The sequence below is a fragment of the Diutina rugosa genome (assembly GCF_008704595.1).
Source record: "Diutina rugosa strain CBS 613 chromosome Unknown scaffold15_size221551, whole genome shotgun sequence".
NCBI classification, from domain to species: Eukaryota; Fungi; Ascomycota; class Pichiomycetes; order Serinales; family Debaryomycetaceae; genus Diutina; species Diutina rugosa.
In genome coordinates, this window is record NW_022995055.1 from 30,509 (window position 1) to 54,584 (window position 24,076).

General features: G+C 49.7%; 7 protein-coding genes across 7 annotated transcripts; 5 read left to right on the top strand and 2 right to left on the bottom strand. All coding sequences in view use genetic code 12, as the record gives it.

The window, feature by feature from the left end:
* Positions 1 to 92: 92 nt before the first annotated feature.
* On the top strand, positions 93 to 5,840 carry DIURU_000100 (putative RNA helicase; the record flags this gene model as incomplete). Its single annotated transcript, XM_034153496.1, has 1 exon — positions 93 to 5,840. The coding sequence occupies one exon, from the start codon at positions 93 to 95 to the stop codon at positions 5,838 to 5,840; it is 5,748 nt and encodes a 1,915-aa protein (XP_034015045.1).
* A 440-nt stretch (positions 5,841 to 6,280) lies between these two features.
* Positions 6,281 to 7,678, top strand: DIURU_000101 (uncharacterized protein; the record flags this gene model as incomplete). The annotated part of the gene is made up of 1 exon (XM_034153507.1): positions 6,281 to 7,678. The coding sequence occupies one exon, from the start codon at positions 6,281 to 6,283 to the stop codon at positions 7,676 to 7,678; it is 1,398 nt and encodes a 465-aa protein (XP_034015046.1).
* Positions 7,679 to 8,001: 323 nt separating this feature from the next.
* On the top strand, positions 8,002 to 9,366 carry HYS2 (DNA-directed DNA polymerase delta subunit; the record flags this gene model as incomplete). The annotated part of the gene is made up of 1 exon (XM_034153518.1): positions 8,002 to 9,366. One exon carries the CDS (start codon positions 8,002 to 8,004, stop codon positions 9,364 to 9,366), a length of 1,365 nt encoding a protein of 454 aa, XP_034015047.1.
* A 1,788-nt stretch (positions 9,367 to 11,154) lies between these two features.
* Positions 11,155 to 14,793, top strand: SSD1 (mRNA-binding translational repressor; the record flags this gene model as incomplete). The annotated part of the gene is made up of 1 exon (XM_034153529.1): positions 11,155 to 14,793. The coding sequence occupies one exon, from the start codon at positions 11,155 to 11,157 to the stop codon at positions 14,791 to 14,793; it is 3,639 nt and encodes a 1,212-aa protein (XP_034015048.1).
* Positions 14,794 to 15,637: 844 nt separating this feature from the next.
* Positions 15,638 to 16,465, top strand: DIURU_000104 (uncharacterized protein; the record flags this gene model as incomplete). The annotated part of the gene is made up of 1 exon (XM_034153540.1): positions 15,638 to 16,465. The coding sequence occupies one exon, from the start codon at positions 15,638 to 15,640 to the stop codon at positions 16,463 to 16,465; it is 828 nt and encodes a 275-aa protein (XP_034015049.1).
* A 1,815-nt stretch (positions 16,466 to 18,280) lies between these two features.
* On the bottom strand, positions 18,281 to 21,094 carry GEF2 (Gef2p; the record flags this gene model as incomplete). The annotated part of the gene is made up of 1 exon (XM_034153551.1): positions 18,281 to 21,094. One exon carries the CDS (start codon positions 21,092 to 21,094, stop codon positions 18,281 to 18,283), a length of 2,814 nt encoding a protein of 937 aa, XP_034015050.1.
* Positions 21,095 to 22,275: 1,181 nt separating this feature from the next.
* On the bottom strand, positions 22,276 to 23,943 carry DIURU_000106 (uncharacterized protein; the record flags this gene model as incomplete). Its single annotated transcript, XM_034153562.1, has 1 exon — positions 22,276 to 23,943. One exon carries the CDS (start codon positions 23,941 to 23,943, stop codon positions 22,276 to 22,278), a length of 1,668 nt encoding a protein of 555 aa, XP_034015051.1.
* Positions 23,944 to 24,076: the final 133 nt, after the last annotated feature.

Consider the following 24,076-nt stretch of genomic DNA (forward strand, 5'->3'; position numbering starts at 1 on the left):
TTCTATCGATGTAAAGTACAATTTCCTTCACCTGGGTCCGCCCTTCACCCGAGCCATCTCACTTCGCACCCCACTATTGCGCCTGAGTCATCATGGGGTCGTCGCTGTACACGGCGACGCTGACCAAGCTGTATATGAATGCCATGGAGCCGCTCTTGCAAGCGATGCAGCGGCTCCATGTCACCCTTCCCGAACACCCACCGAAAGTCGACACCGATCCCATCGCCATCACCCCCGTCGACAAAGTGCTTGCCAGAGTGGGGCCCCTTGACCGCACCCAGTTGGACCGAATTGTGGATAAACCACTGGCCAAGCCTCAACAAGCACTGGAGCTGTCAGTGGAGGCGATTCGCAGCCGGTGTGCCGTGATTTCGGCGTCTAGAGACCAGCTGCCCGACGAGGTATTCAACATGGTAAAGCTGGCGCTTGCGGGCAACCCGCCGGACGAAGAGCTCCAGCTGAGTCTCTTTGACATCTTGGGGTTTGAGGAATTTGAATTGATTGCTGATATCATCAAAAACAAGCAGGAAATATCGCAGGAGACGGGGGTCAAAATCATGACGGCGGAGGAACGGGTGGCGATGCTAGAGGAAAACTACCGCCGCACCCAGAACCAACCGTTGGCACCTAAATCCACTACATCCAAATACCCCCACGTGTTTAAAAAGCACGAAGTGGGCAATATTCAGGCGATTACGGGAAAACGAGTTGCCCTTCCAGCGGGTACTACGCGAGCACTGTACCCTACGCATGAAGAGCTTGACATCCCTGCACCTGAAGCTCAGGATAACGTGTGGATCAAAGACCACCAGCTTATAAAGCTTTCGTCGCTTGATTGGTTGTGTAGGGGCACTTTCAAGGGTTACAAAACCCTCAATAAAATGCAGACGTTAGTATACCCTGTGGCCTACGATACCAACGAAAACATGCTTGTGTGTGCTCCCACCGGTGCGGGTAAGACTGACGTGGCCATGCTCACCATTCTCCATTGCATTCACCAGTTTATCACCGAAACTGTTGACGAAGACGACGAAGTGACGTTTGACATTGCCATTGACGAGTTTAAGATTGTCTACGTGGCTCCCTTAAAGGCACTTGCCGCGGAAATCGTGGAAAAGTATCTGAAAAAGCTTGCCTGGCTCGGCATCAAGGTTAGGGAGCTTACAGGGGATATGCAGTTGACCAAACGCGAAATCATGGATACCCAGATCATCGTCACCACCCCAGAAAAGTGGGACGTGGTCACGCGTAAGGCTAACGGCGACACCGAGCTCGTGGCTAAAGTGAAACTTTTGATCATTGATGAAGTGCATTTACTTCATGAAGACCGTGGTTCCGTCATTGAAACGTTAGTTGCCCGTACCCTTCGCCAAGTGGAAGCCACCCAGCTGATGATTCGAGTAGTGGGGCTTTCGGCGACATTGCCCAACTATATGGACGTTGCCGACTTTTTGGGGGTTAATAGGCAAGTGGGGATGTTCTACTTTGACCAGCTGTTCCGCCCGGTGCCGTTAGCTCAACAATTAATTGGGGTACGAGGTAAAGCGGGTCTGAAAACTGCTCGTGAGAATATCGACCGAGTACTGTACGATAAGCTTGCCCACTACGTGGCCCAAGGGCTCCAGGTGATGGTGTTTGTGCACTCTCGAGGCGACACCGTCAAACTGGCGCGTAACTATATCGGCATGGCCCGTGACCACGGCGAAAGCGATATGTTTGACTGTTCGGAGCTGCCTGAGTATGAACGGTTCAAGCGCGAGGTGGCGGGTAAAAACCGCTCCAAGGACGTGCGTGAGCTCTTCCCGCTGGGGTTCGGGATTCACCACGCAGGGATGTTGCGGTCTGATCGTAATTTAACCGAGAAAATGTTTGCTGCTGGTGCCATTAAAGTGCTCTGCTGTACCGCCACGCTTGCGTGGGGGGTTAATTTACCTGCTGCCGTTGTTATCGTCAAGGGTACACAAGTATACGATGCCAAACAGGGTGGATTTGTTGACTTGGGTATTTCCGATGTCATCCAGATCTTTGGGCGTGCCGGTAGACCCCAATACGAACTGGTGGGTACGGGTATTTTGTGCACCACCAGCGACCGTCTCGACCACTACGTCTCGTTAATCACTCAACAACATCCGATTGAGCTGAAACTTATGGCTAAGCTTGTCGACAACTTGAATGCGGAAATTGCCCTTGGCTCAGTCACTAATGTGGACGAAGGGGTAAGATGGCTTGGTTATACCTATATGATGGTGAGAATGCGGCAAAACCCATTCTCGTATGGGGTTGACTGGAAGGAGGTGGAAAATGACCCACTCCTTACAATGAAACGGCGCCAGCTCATTGTCGATACCGCTCGACGTCTCCACCAATTACAAATGATTGTGTTCGACGAAGAGCTGGAGCTGTTTACACTGAAAGATTTGGGTCGGATTGCCCTGGATTTCTACTTGCTTAACAACTCAGTGGAAGTGTTTACGACGATGATGAGCCCCAGAGCTACCGAGGCCGACGTGTTGGCGATGATCTCGATGCTGGCGGAGTTTGACGGGATCAAGTTCCGCGAAGACGAGAAGTCTGAGCTTAAACAGGTACAAGAACGCGATGCTCCCTGCCAAATTGGTGGCGACTTGGAACTGCCAGCGGGGAAAACTAATACTTTACTTCAGGCCTACATTTCTCAAGCAGGGTTGAAGCACAGTGCCCTTATCCTGGATTGTAACTACGTCGCCCAAAACGCTGCTCGTATCTGTCGGGCTCTTTTCCTCATTGCCATGAACCGTCGTTGGGGTCAGCTCATGCTGATTATGCTTGCCCTCTGCCAGCTGATCGACCGTCGTCTCTGGTGGTTCGACCATCCTTTAGCTCAGTTTGATTTGCCGGAGCTGGTGCTCAAACAGCTCAGACACAAACAGCCGCTGATGGAGATGTTGCGAGATATGGACGGGCCTGAGATCGGGGACTTGGTGCACAACCATAAGGTGGGGATGACCATCGATAAGTTGATGGACAAGTTCCCGTATCTCACCCTTGAAGCCGAGATATTCCCTGTTACCGCTCAGGTGATGAGAGTGCAAGTGAAAGTACACCCGGACTTCGTGTGGGACGAGCGCTACCACGGCCACGCCCAGTATTTCTGGATAACCGTCGAGGTCACCGACAATCTGAGGGAGATCCTTCATGTGGATAAATTGATTATTAGTCGCAAACTGATCCGGGCCCCGCACGAGCTCGAGTTCATGATCCCCTTGAGTGACCCGTTACCGGGCCAAGTGGTGGTGAGAGCCGTCAGTGACGCCTGGTTGGGTCTGGAAACGGTGCTCCCAGTGCTGTTCCAACACTTGATTCGTCCGTGCAACGATACTGTGCGCACCAATCTCTTGAGACTCCAGCCGTTGCCAGTGACGGCACTTCACGACCCAGAGATTGAGGAGATTTACCTGCCGAAGTTCCGCTATTTCAACCCGATGCAAACAATGGTGTTCCACAGCTTATACCACACTAACGATTCAGTGTTTGTTGGTTCTCCTACTGGTTCAGGTAAAACAGTGGTGGCCGAATTGGCGATATGGCACGCGTTTAAGCAGTTCCCGGGGCTGAAGGTGGTGTACATTGCGCCGATGAAGGCGTTGGTGCGGGAAAGAGTTGATGATTGGCGTAAGCGGCTTAATCGGCGGGTGGTGGAACTCACCGGTGACTCGCTTCCGTCGCTGGCTGAGATCAGAAACGCTGACATTATCATCACCACCCCAGAAAAGTTCGACGGGATCTCGCGTAACTGGCAAACACGTAAGTTTGTCCAGCAGGTCCTGTTGGTGATCATGGACGAAATCCACTTGTTGGCACTGGACCGGGGGCCCATCCTCGAGATGATCGTGCTGAGAATGAACTATGTCGCCAAGAAGACCGCCAAACCGATCAGATTATTAGGGATGTCGACAGCAGTGCTGAACGCGATGGACATGGCTGGGTGGCTTGGCGTGAAACAAGGTTTATTCAACTTCCCTCTGAGTGTGCGGCCAGTGCCATTGCAGATGTACATCGACGGTTTTGCCGATAACTTGGCGTTCTGTCCGCTCATGAAGACCATGAACAAACCGTGCTTTATGGCGATCAAGCAGCACCTGCCTACGAAACCAGTATTGGTGTTCGTGGCACTGAGACGGCAAACGCGGTTGACGGCTTTAGACCTCATCCACATGTGTGGTAGTGAGCTGAACCCGCGTCGCTTCCTCCACATGGACGACGACGAGCTTGCTGAAGTTGTTAGTCGCGTCCTGGACGAAACGCTTAAGCTTTCGCTTCAATTCGGTATGGGGTTGCACCATGCCGGGTTGGTTGAGTCCGATAGAAAGATTGCCCATACCCTTTTTGAACAGGGTAAGATCCAAATCTTGATTGCGACGCTGACGTTGGCGTGGGGGGTGAATTTGCCTGCCCACTTAGTGGTGATTAAAGGTACTCAGTTCTTCGACGCGAAAATCGAAGGGTACCGGGATATGGACTTGACGGATATTCTCCAGATGATGGGGAGAGCCGGGAGACCCGCCTACGATACTCTGGGTACGGCGATTGTGTTCACTCAGCAACGGAAGAAGCTGTTCTATAAACACTTCTTGAACGTGGGGTTCCCAGTAGAACTGTCGCTTCACAAGGTGCTTGACGACCACTTGGGGGCCGAGATTGCCGCGGGCACGATTGAGACTCGGGCCCAGGCGATGGAGTTCTTAACGTGGACGTTCTTGTACCGCCGGGCCCATAACAACCCCACCTATTACGGCATTGACGATACTCTGGTGGAGCTGGTGCTGAAGTACTTGACCGAGCTTATTGACAGTACCTTATCTCGGTTGGAACAGCTGAAGTGTGTCGTGTATGGCGAAAAGGGTAGGCTCGTCGCTACGCCCTTGCTTCATATTTCGTCGTACTACTATTTGAGTCACCGCACCATGAGACTCGTGGTCGACCGGGTGACGCCAGAACTCCTGTTTGCACAATCGCTTCAGCTCTTGGCGTTGGCCGCAGAATACGACGAGCTTGCCACGCGTCACGGCGAGGAATTGATCAATATGGAGATGCTGCGGGCGATGCGGTATCCCCAGGAAGACCTCGACAAGGAGTTTGTGTGGGACCCCCACGTCAAGGCGTACTTGCTTGTCCAGGCATACATGCTGCGGGTGGAGCTCCCCATTGCCGACTACGCTCAGGATACGGTGTCGGTGCTCGACCAGGCGTTGCGTATTCTCCAGGCGTACATTGATGCTGCTGCCGAGTACGGCTACTTCGCTGCGGTCAAAACATTGGTGCTGGTGATGGTTTGTTTGAAGCAACGCATATGGTACGATGAACACCCTGTACTGGCGCTTCCTGGTTTAAACCCGGTACCGTTAGATGATAAGGCCTACCATGGTCTTTCACTTGAGAAATTGGGATGGAAGTCTGCCGATGACCTCTATAAACTTGCTTCTCGTCTCCACTCCACGAAGACCAAGGAGTTTGTTCGGATTTGCCGCCATTTACCTGTGGGCAAGTTCAAAGTTAATTTGGTTGAGGACGACGAAATCGAGGTGACTTTGGCCCACCACAACCCGCCGTTGAATCTGGAGTTCAAAGTGTACACGCCGCTGTTCCCTAAACAGCAACGGGAGCTGTGGTTTGTGATTATGACCGACGCCGACAACCGCGAGTTGCTTGCCCTCAAACGGGCGCTGCCATCCATGGCAGGTAAATTGGGTAAAGTGAGAACCGTACTCGACGTGCCTGACGATGCTCGCGGACGTAGTGTTCGCATCCACATGATCAACGACGGTATGGACATCTCATATAGTAGTGATCTCCAATTATAGATCGATCACTGATAAACGCATTAAGATTATGAAAGTTGTAGTAATTGGTTAACTCGACCTTGTATTCATCATCGGGAAGCTGGACCAAGTAGATTATCGGCGTAGTATGAACCTATGAGTAAGACGCGTATCTTCTAGGACGCGACTGGGAGTGCCACGCGAGACAAGTAAAAACAAACATGATATCGGGCTTGTGTTTTGAACAATAAAATCCATTAATTAAACATTTTGTGGAATCTTATTTTGAAGAAATAAGAACAATGTTAGAGGGCTTCACTATTTCTTATTTCCCACGTGACCTATCTCATCTCAATGGATTATGAGATGGCCTTGCGCTGCCCACTACTAAGGTCTATTTAATCAACATCAGGTGGTTTTGTCGCCCACCGTATTTATCAGCCAAATCCCAAAGGGCTTGGGTATTCCGCAGAGAGTTTCATATGACAACGTTCCCAGTTGAAGATGCTCTCGAAAAGCTTCTGCTTGAACCCGATGCTCCCTCGGTTGATGAAGTTCAAGTGCCTCCACCACAGCCAACACCTCCTCAGATTTCGATTCAGGACCGTCTAGAGAGAGCAAGTAAGGCTGCTGCTTTGAATTTGAGCGAGCTTCGCTCCCCTGAATGGGTATCGGCTTTGGACAACTGGCGTAACCTCCAGAGAACGCCGCCATGGGAACATTTACATTACTCGGTTAATGTTGGTGACCACGTTGCCCTTGATCGAAGCGAAGCCAAAGTATTTTTGAATCGGCCAGTCAATTACTTGAAAAAGTTTGATTTGAGTCGAGGGTGGCGAAGGTACGAGTTTGTTCCTAAAACGGCCCGACCTCCGGGAGGATCAAAACTCGAAGCTATACGGTTATGGGAAGTGGAGAACAACCGCAAACTTGATGCTGACGTTATCTTTTCCCGCCATACCATGGTTCAGCTCATGTGCCATGGTTTTGGTCTTCAAGGGATCGATAGTGGCTCAAAAGTAATCTTGACGAGATTCAAAGGTCGATTACACGTTGAGTTATACAAGAAGACATGCATAAGTCGGTCTCCAGGGACTATGGCAGGGTACAACTTCGAACAGATAATGACAGAGCGGCAATTTGTGCCGCCAACCACCAATGCCACAAAGTACAACTCAATGGTGATGCACCAGATAACGATTGATGGTAAAACAGTCAGAGTTCTCAGCAGTTCCGAGGCTGACGCGTGCAAGCTGTTAGAGTTCAATAAGTTTGATGCCTATTCGGTGCTCAACAACTATCTCGAATTGAAGCTGTGGGTATCATTGGATCGCAAACGAATCACCAAAGCGAGAATTCAGTGCTATCTTGGTGGTGTGAGTACATTAGTGGTGGGCCATCGTGACCCACAGTCTCATCATTTGCTAGATGTGGTGACGGTTGATGCCCTCGAAAAGGCCCCTCAACGACGAGGTAAGTTAACCCGGGCATGCCTGCGGAAGTACATGAACCGTCTCCTAGCATATTTGATTCAGTGGCTTCGCTTACTGACAGAAATTCTTGCCTGTGGTAATGACGATGTCCCCGAACACTTTGTCCTAGTGAAAGACGGAGAGAATCTCACGATCAAACCCACCACTGTCGAAGAGCATCCGGAGGTGGCATTGATGTTATCTCAAGAGTACGTGCAATGGGCCAATACTCTTGAGGAGGGGTCAGAGTCTTCAGTCAACAACACAAACAATGGTTCCGAAAGCTCCATTCCTGATCGTAATGCCCCTCCCGCTCGTCACAAAAAGTCTGGTTCCCGTAGAAAGCATTCCCATCGACCTAGACAACCACGTGAAGAATCGCAAGCTGGTAGTGACCTTTCCAAGTAGTGCCCACCTCATTTTCCTAGACAATCATAGACTTATAATTAAAAATACGAAATAAAAGTAATCAATCAGTGACACTAAGGTTCCGCTAAGTATTCTGTGTGTGTGTGTGAATGATATAAGAGGTAAATCGTCAGTGATAGACATTGATGGATTTCGACAACAACTCAAGGGATTGAAAGTTCAATTGTTTTTACTTATCATTAAAAAACATCACAAACACCATGTATCGCTTTCTTATAAGTAAATTCTAGTCTTTTCGATCTTGGGCCTTGTTTCGTCTTTCCCTGATATCAGCGACGCGTCATCGCGTCTGCCCCATATATATGGACCGCACCACCACCGAGGTTACGGTATCGCCTCAGTACCAGCTCCCCGACGCTGGCCGCAACTACAACCATCAATACTTCTCTCTCTATGGCTACCGCTACCAAAAGCTCAAGCCTCGGGTGATGAAAGCCGCTATGGCCAAGTGGGGGGACGGCACCAAGGACGTGTCGTCAGACCAATACAAGGGGCAAAAGATCGTCCGCCAGGATAAAATTCTCGATATACGAGCGGGGCAAGTGTGCTGGGTGGTGGGTACGATCTTCTGTGAGTTGAAAAACAAGCTTAATATTTTTAAAGACGTCGAACATGGGGTGGATGACGTTTTGCCTCAGGAGCCGCTGACGTATACCGATCCCGAAGTTCGGGGGGCAGTGATGATTGAGGATGAGTCTGGGCGAGTGGTGCTTCACGGCGACAAATTTTTTGCTGAAAATCTTTTGGTTACCGGGTGTACAGTGGGTATTTTGGGGGTGGAAGTGAATGCGGGGGTGTTCGAAATATTGGACGTGGTCCACCCTGATCCGATACTTCCACCGCTGATAAATGACCTGGAAGCTACTCAGGGTAAAGTGTTGGTGATGCTGGGAGCATTGGTTGAAGGTGGAGATGTCGCCAGTGATTTACGCCTAGAATTACTCAAACAATACGTTATGGGTGATCTTGGTGATGTCAATGATGCTGCCAAGATTACTCTGATCATTATATTGGGAAATCTGGTGGCGGAAAAGCCGATAGAGGCTACCGACGACTTTGTGCTGACAAATAACTACGGCACCAAAAACATTCTGCGATTTGACCCGACCAATATCGCTAAATTTGACCGGTGGGTGGCTCAATTGGTGACGCTGGTGCCGGTGATGGTGATGCCCGGCCCGCTGGACCCGGCAGAAATTTGCATGCCTCAACAACCGCTCCATCCCAGTGTGTTTGCCAAAGCCCGGGCGCTGGCAGGGCTCACACGGCTCACAAACCCTCAATACCTTCAATTAGGTCAACGTACAATGCTTTTGACTGCTGGTCAGACCATCAACGACATCCAAAAGTATGTGGCCCCTGACGATGCTGAAAAGCTCGGTAAGACCACCTCGGTGATGGCGGCAACCTTAAAGTGGCAAAACATTGCTCCTACTGCTCCTGACACTCTCTACTGTTACCCTTACGTTGACCACGACCCGTTTGTCATTAATGATTCGCAGATGGCTCCTCACATATATATGGTGGGTAATCAGCGCCAATTTGAGACTGCGAAGGGTGATCACGGCGAGTTGTTGGTGCTGGTACCGCTGTTCAAGCACACTGGTGAGGTAGTGGTGATTGACCTTGCTAGTGGTGAATGTGACACCGTCACCTTTGAGACCTAATGCCAGGTACGCGATCAACGACAGCTGCTACACTTATCAATTAGGTATTACAACGGGGTACCCCTCCACGGCTAATTTTCGTTATTCGAATGAAAGTCTGCGTACGACACCGGACCATGTTGGTTGACCCAAACACAACTTAATTACTATCATCGTATATAAACAAATCATCACGGGACATATACAAGTCAACATCAGCAAATCATCTCCGTAGTCTAAACGACGTAGTAGTTGAGTAACGATAGTCCAAACGGTCTTCCATGTAATGGTCGAAAACAATTCACCATACTAAGTGCTATTGGAGACAATTCAGTTTGGGGTTTGTCACATTGATGTCAGTTTGAGTTCAATTCAGAACTTTGAATTCAGGCGAATCATGGTGATGAGTTACTTTTTGGAAAATGAAGCCCATTGTCCACAATCGCTTGAATTGCTAGTGAGTGTACCTCTTGTTTAGAATGCACATTGAATAGACATTTGAAACTTTGCAAAGCGAGAATCTGACAGTTTCTTTGTAGTACTAAGTTCAGTCTGAGAAATGACATTAGCGTTGAATTCTTTCAACGACAATCTCATTCGTCTAAATAAGACCCCATTCATAACGAAACAAGCGAACAAAATCTGCGCCAAGTCGAATAATTCAGTGACGACAATAATACTCGTATATTTCCCATTTATTGGTCCACTATTCGTAGTCTTTCAAGAGAACTGGAAATGAGGTCGACCAATCACCGGCTTCACCACCCTGTACCAAATGAACAAATCCATCTAATCAAACAATTGATACCATTGAGTGAATACAATGCCAATGGAAGTCACACCACAACCTGATGCCAGGTGGCCTCATCCCACCCAATGTCGCACTGATAATTGCGGGCGACCCCGTGCGAGTGCGTAGCCGAGAGTCTGCGACATGAAGCTAGCCGTCAGCACCCCTGCTGCACGATGTGAGGCCAAGGCCAAAGAAAGCACCCCTCCCAGCTCGTAGTTACCGTAGCTTCAACCGGAATCATCAATTATTCAGTGTGGTTGACCGATTCGAGGGGAACGGATGCTTGGCTGCCGAGTCCGTGATGGTTGCCTTGGCGGGTAACCAACTTGAGAGCTCCGGGATGAGGTTGCTTTTTATAGATCGGGGTCGAGGCCCACTGAGTGCGATCGCTCACAAAGAACTAGAGTGAGAAAAGGCAGCTAGATAGGACCATTGAGGGCCCCAACGTCATGCAACTGAAGCGACAATAAATGTACCATCGTCATTGTCATGATTGTACAGATTATAAGCTGGGGTCACCGACTAATGGGCGTTGCCTGGTGGACGGAATATATTAATGAAGAAGGCCAGGGCTGCGCAACCATAAAGGTTATCGCCCCTCGACGACAAGGTATCGAAAGCGCACGAATACACACCCACACTCATACCCTCGTCAATTACTCAGCATCGACGCAATCACTCCCATTGTCAATCCAACCTTAATAAACCAGACCCGCTGATTTCATTTCTCCACTCAATTCACTTATATTCCCCACTTTCTATCTCAATTCTCCACCCCGTCTTTGCTGTCGACTTTTCGCATTACCTGGCAGGTTTTTTCCAAGGCTCTCATTTTTCCACCCACCCGTATCCTTCCACCTCACCACCTGGCGAACTTTGCCCCCCCTCCCTGACTGACTGACCGAGCCGCCGTTGTGCCATTATACCCCCCCTTACCAAACCAACCTACTTGACTCGGTCACTTTCGCTCACTACCCCTTTGCAAACCCCCCACGCCCACCCCGCATCCGCCTGCCATGAGTGGCAAAGACGACAGAACGCCATTGCCCAACCTCCCGGCGGTGCTGCCAGGAGGACCCCCAGGCGGCACCAACAAGAAAAACTTACACATTGCCCACCGCCGGCTGCCGCTGGAGCTCACCACGTTGATGGTCGAGCAGTACAACTTGCAGCGCCAGCTCGAACAGGTCCAGCTCCAGCAGAAGCAGATCTTGCAGCAGCACCAGATGAGCCAGCAGTACCAGTACCCGCCGCCTCCAGGCGGTAGTGGCAGCGGCTCGGAGTTGACTCCCCCACCACAACAGTACCATCGCGGCCAGCACTCGCGCAACTCGCTGGTCACTTCTCAAGGGGGCCACCGCCGCACGGGGCTGCTGCTGGGTCCCGGCCACGCTCGCCGTCACTCCTTGGGTTTAAATGAAGCGATTAAAGCCGCGGCGAACCAGAAAGTACAGAACTACCGCAATACTCCCGCGCCGCCGCCGCAAGTACCCATTGGCGGGGTTCTGGGCACCGAGGACCCGCCGCTGTTTAAATTTCCCCCTGATGCTCCTGACGCTACTGAAGCTCAACCGCTGTTCAAGTTTCCTCCCGATCAAGGACAGCCGTCATTAGTGCCTCCCACTCCCAATTTCGCCCACGGCCACGCCCCCAGCAGTGGTGGCGGCCATCTGCGCCGCCTGAGCCACTACCGCACTAACCTGCGCAATTTCGACAACGCCAACATCAATCAGAACTGGCGGGCGCAGCAACAGCTGCTGCTGGCGCTTGCCCAGGACCTTGCTCCGCCGCAACCTCACCACCAAGGCGGCGGTGTTGGACGCCATTCGCGCAATAACCTGGCTCTCGAACCGCCCCAGTTTGTCCCCGGCCACCGTCTGCGTAACTCGCTGTACGGCGGGCTGAGCAGCATGCTGCTGATGAACCTGTTTGTTCCCAACCAGCAATCGCATACGCCTCCCAATCAGAACCAGAACGGGCGCAAACTGCTTTTCGCGCCTTACCTCCCGCAATCGCTGCTTCCTGATCTCATCAACGAAGGCCGGCTTGTCACCGGTACGTTGAGAGTGAACAAGAAGAACCGTAGTGACGCCTACGTGCTGACCGACGGTCTTCTCGACGCCGACATCTTCATCTGTGGGTCTAAGGACCGTAACCGGGCGCTTGAAGGCGACTTGGTGGCGGTGGAATTGCTTGTCGTCGATGAAGTGTGGGAGCTGAAGAAGGAGAAGGAAGAGAAGAAGCGGCGCAAGGACCAGAACTTCTCCCAGGCGAAGCTGGGGGTGGTCAACGACGATATCCACAACGATACCACCACCATGACCCGCGAGGAAACGCTGCTGCAAGTGATTGAAGACGACAACGCCACCGACTCTAGCGGCGCTTCTACATTAGGCCGTCGGGGTTCGTTGAAGCAAAGACCTACCTTGAAAAAGAACGACGACGTTGAAGTGGAAGGCCAGCTGTTGTTGTTAGTTGAAGAAGAAGAGATTAACGACGACATCAAGCCGTTGTACGCTGGTCACGTGGTGGCGGTGGTCGACCGTATTCCTGGCCAGCTCTTCGCCGGTACCCTTGGCCTTCTTCGCCCGGCACAAGCAGCACAAGCAGCACGGGATAAGCGTAATGGCCGCGACTCGCTGGTGCAAACCCCTAAAGCGCCGAAGATCGTGTGGTTCAAGCCCACCGATAAGAAAGTGCCCCTTATCGCTATCCCCACCGAACAAGCGCCAAAGGACTTTGTTGAAAACCACGAAAAGTATGCCCTGGAACTCTTCATTGCCCTGATTAAACGTTGGCCGATCACGTCGCTCCACCCGTTCGGTACGTTGGTGACGAAGCTTGGCAAGATCGAGGACCCCGTCACCGAGATCGACCTGATCTTGCGCGACAACAACTTTGCCTGCGACGAGTACGGGGCCGACGGCGACTTTACGTTTGAACTCCCCTCGGTGGACGACGAGCTTAGCGCCGATCGCCGCGTCGAGTATGCCCATGATTATATCATTCTGTTCTCGCAAACGGGGCAATTCATCGACCACGCCATGCACGTGAAGCGATTGCTGAATACGAAGATCGAGCTTGGCTTCCACGTCGCCGACATCTCCCACTTCGTCGAGCCCAATACCATTTTGGACCGCAAGGCCAAGAAGCGGTCGCACCTGGTGTTCTTGCCCCAGCGCACAACCCACGTGTACCCGAACCACGTCAACGACGCGGTGCTGTTCAAGCCCAACCAGAAGAACTTGGCGGTGCTGGTGGTGTTTGAGATTGACACCGCCAACTTCGAAGTCGAGGACTTGTACATTCACGAGCTGATCATCGTCCCCAAGCAAACGGTGAGTTACGACGTGTTCGATGCCATTCTCAACGGTCGTGATGCTGAGGGTGTTAACGCTGGTACCGGTGACTACCTTAAGACGTTTGCTCTTATCGCTAAGGAGTTTAGACGCCAACGGCTTGAGAACCGTCATCTCGGCAACCAGCCCAACTTGACACTTTTGGACCAGTTGGACGACGAGCGCGCCCGCCTCCTGCTTAATGTGTTTGATGACCTGTTGGCGTTCGACGTCATTTCCGAAATTGGCCACAAGGTCAACGGTGCCATTGCCGCTAAGATCCACGCTGGTTTAGGCGAGTTGGCCCTCTTGCGCCGCCACCCGTTGCCGACTTTGCAGAAGATGGAAACTTTCTTGCGCAAGGCGCTGAACTTGTTAGGAGTGAAGCTCGATACCACCAACCTGGCAACCCTCCAAAACCTGATTCTTGCCGTCGACGACCCTGTGAAACGCCAGTGTGTGGAGATCTTGTTGTACAAGTGTATGCCTCGCGCGAAGTACTACGTCGCTGGCAAACAGGACCCCGAGGGCTACGGGCACTACTACCTCAACTTGCCCCTTTACACTCACTTTACGTCGCCGTTGCGCCGCTACGCTGACCTTATTGTTCATCGCCAGCTTAAGTTGGTGCTCAACAAGCAGGATGAGGAGCGCGATTTGGACTCGCTCAAAGCCATCGCTGATTACTGCAACTTCAAGAAAGACTGTGGTGCTCAGGCTCAAGAGCAAGCCATCCACTTACTCCTTTCGCAAACCATCAACGAGCTTTCAGGTACCCTGGGCCAGTTGTTGGTGATGGGTACGGTGATCCAGGTTTACGAGCTGGCGTTCGACGTGGTCATCCCTGAGTTCGGCGTCGAAAAGCGGGTCCATGGGGATCAGTTGCCCTTGGTTAAAGCTGAGTTCGACAAGAACGACCGTGTTCTCGAGCTTTACTGGGAACGCGGTGTTGATGCTGCCACTTACGTACCCCCCGACGAAAAGCTGTCGCTCTCTTACCGCAACCTGATCAAGAACAAGCACCGGCTGCTGGCCCGGGAGGCGGCGCAGACCCAGTCAGAACGCCAGCAACAGGTGATCTACAAGATGGTCCAGGACAAGTTGCTGAACTACGGGATGAAGGCGCCCAACCTTGAACCGCCTAAAGGCGACGGGGTGAAGCCGTACTTGGAACACGTTATCACCAAGGTGGAAGGCGACCTGTGTATCCAGGTGATCAAGGAGTTGCACCAGGTGCCGGTGTTGATCCGGGCCGAGATCGGGATGGCGTTGCCCTGCTTGACGGTACGGGTGCTTAACCCTTTCGGCAGTGATTAAAGCATAACCACGAATATCATGAGAAATAGAACCATTTCATAAGTAGTAATTAAAATCATTGAGACCTCCTCTGTAATGTAATGTTATGACACCGGTAGTCCAAGACGGCCATCATAATTTCAAGCCCCTTTCATCATTGAACACAGAGAAGTGTTTTGTAGCTATGCCGCCTACAACGGAAAATAGAAGCGAGAACCAGGATATCAGGCTGATCAGATGGTGTCAATTTCGGTTTCAGCAACCGGGACAGATGCATCTTCAATAAGGAGTGGTTCTTAAGGGGGTCGACATGAAGTAGGAATGAAAGCGACTTCTTTACCCTTATATTTTAGAGAAGTAAGTTTTGCTTTCAGCTCTCTGATTATTACTTGATGGCACCGGGTTCCACCTTTTGCCCCCTGGATTCGTTTTTTGTTTCTTGTTGTTTCCTCTTATGGATGAGGAGACTGCGATTATGCACTGTCTGGTCATGACTAAATATCAACCAGCAAGTTCACGATAGTCAGATCGTGTAATTCAAGAAACGAAGTTGTTGAAGCTTTCGTAATTCGGTCATTCCCCCGATATCACTGTGACATTGTCACAGCTAGTGAACTTGGATTTCGATTATAAACGACAACAATGTAATTTTGACTTTAAAAAAAAAAAACCACCGCCGTAAAAATTGACAACTGACTTGTACTTACCAAATCCAAATGTGGTTCTGTATAGAAGAACGTCTCGATCAAACTTTATTCCTTAGTAGTTAATTTCGAGCATTCCCAAAGAGTTGGTCAGGGGTGAGGTTTTCGCGCTTCACACTTACCTTGCAATTACCATCAAGACCACCACGATTAAAGTCGTAATGTCGATGTTGGTCTTGATGTTTGTTCTTTTAGTGTGGGTTTTCCGTGTCTGTCAGTTCCCTGGTTGCATCGCAACTAGCACCAATTCGAAGGATACCACGGCGTTCTCGGCACATGCTGATCAGAAATCATTCAACCTTACCGACACCCGACTGGCAATCGTGATTTTCAGCTGTCTTACTCCGGTCGGTGGCCATATTAACCTCGTGTTCCCATCGGCTAATTCAGAACAAGTCTCTTGTCTTGTGTGGAAAATTGCGTTCATGTTTACTCCATATCTGGATGGCTTGAAATTGAATCCATTTGAAACTTTTATGATGGTGATTGTTGGATCATTAATCATTGTCATTGTGACACTTCAATCTCAAATTCTCAGAAAGTACCAAAAAGCCATTTTGACTTGGAGACGGCGAATACTGACTCAAGACAGTACTATAAAGCAACAGCAACTCATGATTGACAATCACCTCAGTGTTATGAAAGAGCAGGCTCACGTCATGGCAAATCAACATGATACCATTGAGCTGCAAGCGAAAATCATCTTAGAGGAAACCAACTTTGCCGAAACGCAAAATCGTTATGTGGAATTGATTGAATCTAATAACGCAATCTTGGATCAAACAATCAAGCATCAAAAAGATACCATTGGATACCAAAATGAATCGATGAACACACAAGAGCGGTGTCTCACCGAGTTATTGCGGTTCATTCAGCCTCAAATAGAGCTGGATTCATTCCGGGAGCTGTGGAATGAGCTCATTCGAATTATGGAGGATTCGTCACCGTCCAGTAACTCAGGCCTGGACACTGACACCGAAAATGAATAAGGTTTCAAAGGTATCTTTCGCTTGAATCAAATAAGATAACAAATGCTACGTATTAATATACGAACTGAACTTGACTTTAATAGTAATTATGAAAGGTTTTAACAATCAGGTTGATCTTCGCAGAGTTTGTGGACCGATTTCACTGCATCGCATTCTAATTATGAAGGAATGTATTGGCGAATGAACTCGAGGGAGAATTCTATTATTTGCGTGACCACTTCACAATTTCACTGTGATGGTATCGGATCAACATAAAAGCTGCTTCAACTGCCCAGCCCTTGATCCGTACTTGTGGCTAAACTGCCCCGTCGGTTGGGAGCCCGGTCAAGGGTTTTTTCGCAACATGGAAAAGTCCATCAACATTCACCCTGAATTGATACCCCGGCGGTTACATTGTCTCAGTGTGCTGGGGTACAGACACGACTCCCACAAGACAATCGATGACTTCTCCATCTTCATTCAAAGCTCTCGCAACAAAAACTCTACTAAATCATCCACACCCACATTTACCTTTTTGCTTCATTAACACGTCGGGTACGCCAGTTCTTAAACATTGTGGTTGTCAAACTCATAAGGCGTGTGGCCATATGTAATTCGTAATGAGCAGGGGTGAGTTGGGTATAGTTGTCATGGCCACACCTTCCATAACCTTTCAACCTGCGGTTATAAGTCGATCATCGTGATCTTAATGGTAGTCGATGTGCTTGGCATGATATCGTTTGATCACCTTGCCTAAGATGATGTATTCGCTCTGATTACCAAAACCCTCAGGCGGACCTTGTTGCCGAGGTGGTGACATTTTTGAAGGACTCAAGGAGCTTAGACCTCAGAACAATGATGCCTGAAATAACTCGCATGTGAGGGCTAAATATGAACCACAAGTGTTATGGTATGGACTCAAAGACGACTAGCTTAACCAGATTACCTTCAAATTCCCCCAGAAATTGGCGCTTATCAGGACAACGACAAGTGGGTCATATTCGTTGCTGGGGGCAGCGGTCTCGTCGTGAGCGATTGTAAACCCGAGCCTAAGGAGCTTTCTACGATTTCTGCTGTGAGACTTCTTCTTCGTCACGTATGGGTAATTAATTGGGAGCTGCCATATGAGTTTCTGTTGGGACACCGCCATCCCACTACACGTGAATCATATCAAGGAGAGTGTTTCGGTTCATTTCTTAGTAATTTTGTTTTAATTAGTATTATTCTTGTTAAATACACAGAGATTCTCCTTGTTACGTTTACTTCCCCCTAATGGACAACGAATCATGTGTCAGCGCCTGAATGGATGCCCGCCAAGAGTTGTCGGTGGGATGGCATTTAATAGCTAGTGATAACATATTATATATTTGTAACAATTCTCCTAGTCAAGGGTATGGATTTCACACTTCCTCTGCCGACAAGTGAGAGGTGCAACTACAGCTACACCCATCAATGGCGCAGAAGCAAATTAAAACTCAACCTACTTCGATAAATTACACCATTACCCTGTAACCCTGACGATGTTTGAAGGATTCTGGAATACTACACTTGAAATACGAGAAAACTAAGCAGAAAGTCCTCAGACTGACAAAAGTAGTACAGGAATCAGTTGAGCGCAAATGTCTCCACAGTAAATCATGTAGAATTCAAACGAGAAGGAACCTGTTGAGTTCACTTTTTCTATAGTTTTTCATCTCCACAAAAATTAGCGATTGGATTTAATACTACTTCACACCGTCGACTAAAAATTCTTACAATAATGTAGGAGAACAACTCCTAGAACATGCTGCAAATCCGTTTCTATGAATGTTTAATAAATGTATATAATGCAAAAGTTTAAGCCCCACGGCGACAATAGTCGATCAACACCTTTTTGTGCAAAATGCCATAATACTTACCCTCACGCAACAACACAATCACTCGGTTGCCAAGGCGGTCGAATATCATGTTGGCGAAGCTCATTTCCGAGTCGTAATTCAAGAAGATAGGGCTGTGGTCGATGTAGGGTACGAGGTTGGTTAATTTAGCCATGAGAATCGCCACCGGCGAGTCCATGTCACCCGCGGTAGCGCCGTAAGTAAAGTAATCACGAGCATCATCACCGCCTTCAACCACTCTGCTAACAATAGCATAGTTATTGCCCACTTGTTGGGCGATGATTGCTCGCTTTTTGTGGTAAGCGCGATCATTATCGTCCACCACAAGACAATGGATCTCGTCGGTAATGTGATACTCAGCAGCAAATTCGCGAAGCTGGTCAAGACAAAAGTCAAGTTCCAGGTAATGGATAAGCCCCACACAGAGCCCGTTACGCACTAAAGGCAAGCATCCATCAAACAGGTGGTGTTCAGCAAGGAGTGCAAGTTTCAGCCCCAAATACAGCGCCGCCACATACGGCAGTTCCAGGACATCGATGTAAAGTTTATCATCGGCGTTGGTGGCAAGCAGGGTAATCACCAGAAGCCGTCGGAATATCCGCTGGTCCATGTCGACCTCGGTAACCACTTCTTGAGGGACGTCGACGGTGTCTCTATCGGTAATGATTTCGCCAGCAGTAACATAAGGGTCTACCGCCTCGTTTTCCAGGGTCATAAACGGGTAGTCGTTAGTGATGAGTAACTTTTCGTACAACAGGTGGGGCTCAATGAGACCTCCAGCCCAGTTGGCCACCGAAATGGCAACCGCAATGGGAAGAACGTAAGTATACGACAGCGTTAACTCGAACAAAATTGTCACTAAGGTGATATTCATCCGGGTAACTCCCGCCATAAACGCGCCGGCCAGGATCATCAGATAGATCCCCATATCCACGCACTCGGGGCGATCAGGCGAACACACGTAACGCAAAAGTAACGCCAGCACTGCCTCGTTGTTGCTGGTGGTAAGCAAGTTGTGACGGAGATGAAGCCCTTGAATCGCCATGGAAAAGATACGACCAAACAATGCCCCTGCTACCATCAGCGGAACGTACACACCACAGGGCACTTTCAACCCGAAAGTGACAAATGTGAGTACCACTTTGACGACAAATGCAAATACTAGCAGACCCAACTCTCGTTGAAGCGCGGTCTCGGTGCCAGGACAAAGCAGGCGGTCACGCTCACCCGAACACGGGGTGGCTAAATCAAGCACAAGCTCCAGCAGTGCTTGCTTGGTGTAAGGGTTCCAGTAGGTGACCAAGCCGGTGAGAGCAGCAACACATACCACTTCAAACGCCGGATGATTTTTGATAAGCTTGATTTGGCGGAACTTGGTTGGCCACCAGAAGGTAAATTTGATAAATGCTGCACCGAAAAGACCACCTGCAACCCCGATAACGACAAAATTGACCAACTCAAGCGGGCGCCAGTCACTATCATAACTAAGCTCAAACAACACAGTTTTCCCGGTGCCGTAAGGGTTGAGAAACTTGAGAAATAATGTGGACACGATAGCACAAACAAAGATTTGGAAAAGCTGATGTGATGGTAAGTAATGATTAATCTCTTCGAGAATGAAAAGCACCCCGCCGAGGGGACTGCCGAACGCCAACGCCACACCGGCCAGCGCTGCTGCCGATAAAATCTGCTTTCTCATCGAGTCGTTGTTGTGAATGTAAGGAAATAATCTCAGCAGGATGTTACCGACGCAGGTGGCAAGATGGACATATGGACCTTCTTTACCCAAACACATCCCCAGAGCAATGGCAAACACGAGGCCAATGGCTTTAGTGAAAAGAGTATACGTCCCCAAAAACCGACGAATGACAAACCCCAGTAAGATGGTTTTCACTTCAGGCACCCCCAGCCCGCACGCAGTATACATAACTCGTGGCTCCTGCTTTCCCTTAGCGACGCTATCACCGTTTTCTGGGTACAATGTCGATCCACCGACGATCTTAGTGGTAAGAGTAATTTCGCACGCTATCCAGGCAAGGAGAATCAGCAATACCACGTACACCACGTAGTCAAAGCGGACACCCACAGGCATCCACTTTGAGTGCATGGCGTCCAGCCACAGCACCCATTGAGGACAATAGCGGTCGTGCTGGTCGGCGACATCGCAGCAGGTGACCTGACTAGCAAACCAGTTGGTGTTGCAGTAGCCGTATTTAGCTCCCACGAGTAAGATCTCGATTTTGTCAATCAGAAACGCAATCAAACTGAAAAGCAACAGAATAATACCAATGAGTACCCATTTGCCACAGGTATAGTAGACGACATAGTACCACGGCATCGGGCGTATATCATCGGGACAGTCTTCCAAAAACACTCGTTTTTTAACCCCATAATTAAACCGGTTAGTTAAGATATACGCCCTAGCGCCATCAATAGTGGTAAAATCATTATAGTACCCTCGAATAAATGTGTTGATCGCCAGGTACAGCAGGTAGAACAGCTCGTCGGGGTCACCACCCCCTGAAAGAAGCAGCAGCCCCTCGCCTTGCCACCCTCCCGGCGTTATTCTCGCCGCCATTGGCAGTCTCGTACCCAACTTCAGTCGCAGACGGTAACGGCCAAACGGCTCATTGGCCCCAGGAAGCTCAAGTTTAGGGGTGGTGGGGGCCTGAGTGTGGCTCATGAGCGGCCTGCGGTCTCCAGGAGAGGAGCGGAGCCCCGACGACACCAGGTTCAGCCCCAGCAGCTCCCGCTTGTGTCTGTGGCCCCCCATTGGTAATTTAAGAAGTGGCAAAACAGAGAGGGAGGTGGGCGGTTGTTCAAAGGAAATCCTCAACCTCGATTGAGAGGCGAGCCCAGGTGGGTGTTATACGTGGGGGGTACCCAGCTTAGTCACCCGCGCCGCACCCGCCGCCGCACCTGGCAACGGTGATCGAAAACACGCTACCGCGTCATAATGAACTGAGAGGGGGAGTAGAAGGGATTGAGGCAAAGAAGGAAATACAATCAGTTATTTCTTTTTGATGAAAAAATGGGAGAATCAGACATGTATTTGTAGTAGTAGTCGCGGGTGGCAACTGGTGGCGGTTTTTTCCCGCCACGATGATAAGGCAAGATCCAGTGACGCGGAACTGAGGGAACAATGTATTGTTATTTTTATTAATCACGGTGATCTGATCACGTGATACAAAAATAGGAGCGATCTGAGACCTATTGCGAATATTATCTGAGACAGAAGCAAAAAACGAGCTCGGGAAGGTTTATAAATAATTCTCGAATCTCATGATCTGATTTACTCGTAAAATCAATCAGTAAAGTAGTAGCATGTGAGTCAATGATATCGTTTTGAATCTGTCCAGTTCATCGAACTTTCAAACAATGCCTCTACTTAATATTACTAGCCAGTCGAATTCCTGTAGTCTTAGTGACTGGCTTAAGAGAAGTGTGGTAGGAAAAAGGGGCAGTCGTAGGTAGGATCTGTCAATTGAGTGACGTTAGCTAACAGTCCCCTGAGACCAGCGACGTAGAGTTGAACTGACTAAGTTCCGATCCCCTCTACCACTGGATCTGGGGTGATTATATACTAGAGAGAGAGAGACGGGTCACGCGAGCCAGGGCTCAAGAGAGAACGACCTCCCTCGAAGCCCCCTAGTCGTCGGCTAGTTGGTCGAGGGAAACCGAAGGGTCGGGGCCGTGTGCAGGATCTCCTACAACAAGAAGTGTATTGGTAATTTTGTATTTCTTTCGTTCTATAATCACGATTGAATATCTATCAGGTCCAAGCAGCAATTGAAGCCAGTGATCATTCCCTCGAACCGTACAAATAGACTAGACTTGAGTGGAATGGTAAGCCTTTCGTCATATTATCATCAGACATTGAGTTTCAGTGAGGACTGGCTCCACTAAAGTTACTATTATATCGTTTTATTGTCGTTAAAAGTTTTGGTTTCGCTTCTACTCCTCCCGCGACACCCGCCACGAGGAGATGGGGAGCAGCTGCAAGTGTACAAGTTTCCGCTTCACCCAGAAGAGGATCACCACCCCGAGGGCGATGCAAATGGCATTAGTATAGTAGAACCCATCGCGCACAAACACCTCCACCCCGCCGGCTTCCTTACATTGAGCTCTGACATCACTCAGAGTGATCGAGTATTGCAGACCGGTAACCGGTTGACAGTACAGCACCGTAAACTTATCAATCATCCACAACACGATGATCTTGGGCCACGTACCGCCATAATTCAGCAATGTGTTGAGGGTAGTCATATAGGTGCCGCCAATCGAGGGGTCAGCGATCTTGGTGTGGAAGGCACACAACGACACAAACTGGATGGTGGACATGAACGACGACGCCAAATGCTGGATGATAATCATCACAAAGTATGTTTTGGTGACTTTGCCGTCGCTAGGGAAAAAGTACACCACGAGCTGAGCCATGATTGCCGCTGCGAGTCTCCCCATAAAGCCAATGATCCAGGGCTTTAATGGTGATTTACCCTGAGACCACCGAGCAGCGTAGTACCCGAATATAATCTCAAAGGGAAAATCGATGAGGACGGTGATGGAAAGGTCTTCTTTAGATAAACCCTTTTCCAATAATTTCAAATTGGTGGCACTTTCGTTGGCCTGGAATCCAAGCTTAGCGAGAAGTAAAATGATGACAAACGTTTGCACATTAGGGAGTTTAAGTACTCGGTACATAGTGTGGTACACGTGGACGAGATCGTGCCATTTACCTTTCCATCCGGCGGCTTGCTTGTTGTATACCGACTCTGACTTTGCCTTTTCTGTTTCGAGGCGAGCCTCATTAGCTTTTTTCAAATGAGCAGGGTCTTCAGGAACGAAATAGAGCATCACCGTCACTAGAAGGTACGCCCATCCCCAAAAAGTAAGGTACAGGCCGAGAGTAAAGAGGCCCTGGTCCACGGGTACTGAACGTAAGTACTTATTGGCAAAATCAGGTGATGAGAGTGCCAAAAAGATCGTGAAAGACATGAAGTAACCGGTATTAATACCGATCGTCTGGGCCGTCAGAGCAAAGCTTAACGAATCAGGACTAAGGCAAGTAAGGGCCCACCCATCAACAGCTATATCTTGTGTAGCACAGAAGAACACAAGGAGAAAGAAAGTAGCCGTGATTTGTCCCAAATGAGCCGCGGGATCCACCAAAAGCTTGTTTATCGAACCACCAAGTACCACCAAGGTTATACCCAGAATGGTTTGAATTGGAATAATCCACAGTTTCCGCCGACCCCATTTCTTCAGGTACATCAGATCAACAATGGGTGACCACAAAAGCTTTAGCGAATAGGGGTAGGCGGCGAGCGAGAACACCCCGACCTGGGCGTAGGAGAGCTTCAGCTTCAAGATAAACGGGATCAGACCAAACGCAAGCCCCACGGGTACCCCTTGAAGCAAATATAGGATGACAAGTACACAGAATGCTGGGCGGTCGACCGCTCGTAACAGTTCTTGTTGAGGTTTCCGTTTCGGCGTGAACGCCAGCGACGCCTCCACGTCCTGCAGGGCGAACGGGAGCGACCCGTCGGTGGTCAATGGGTTATAGTCCAACTCGTTGTCCATGGACAGCGTCCCCAGACGCTTGTGGACGTTGGAAGCCATGGGGTATCAGTGTGAATATAAAACCGTTGTGGTTGCAAATGCCACGCGATCGCGCGCAGAATAAGGCGGGGGCTTCGCAACCGGCCAAGGGGTACGACAAAACAGACGACGAGAAGAGTAAACCCATTAGGTA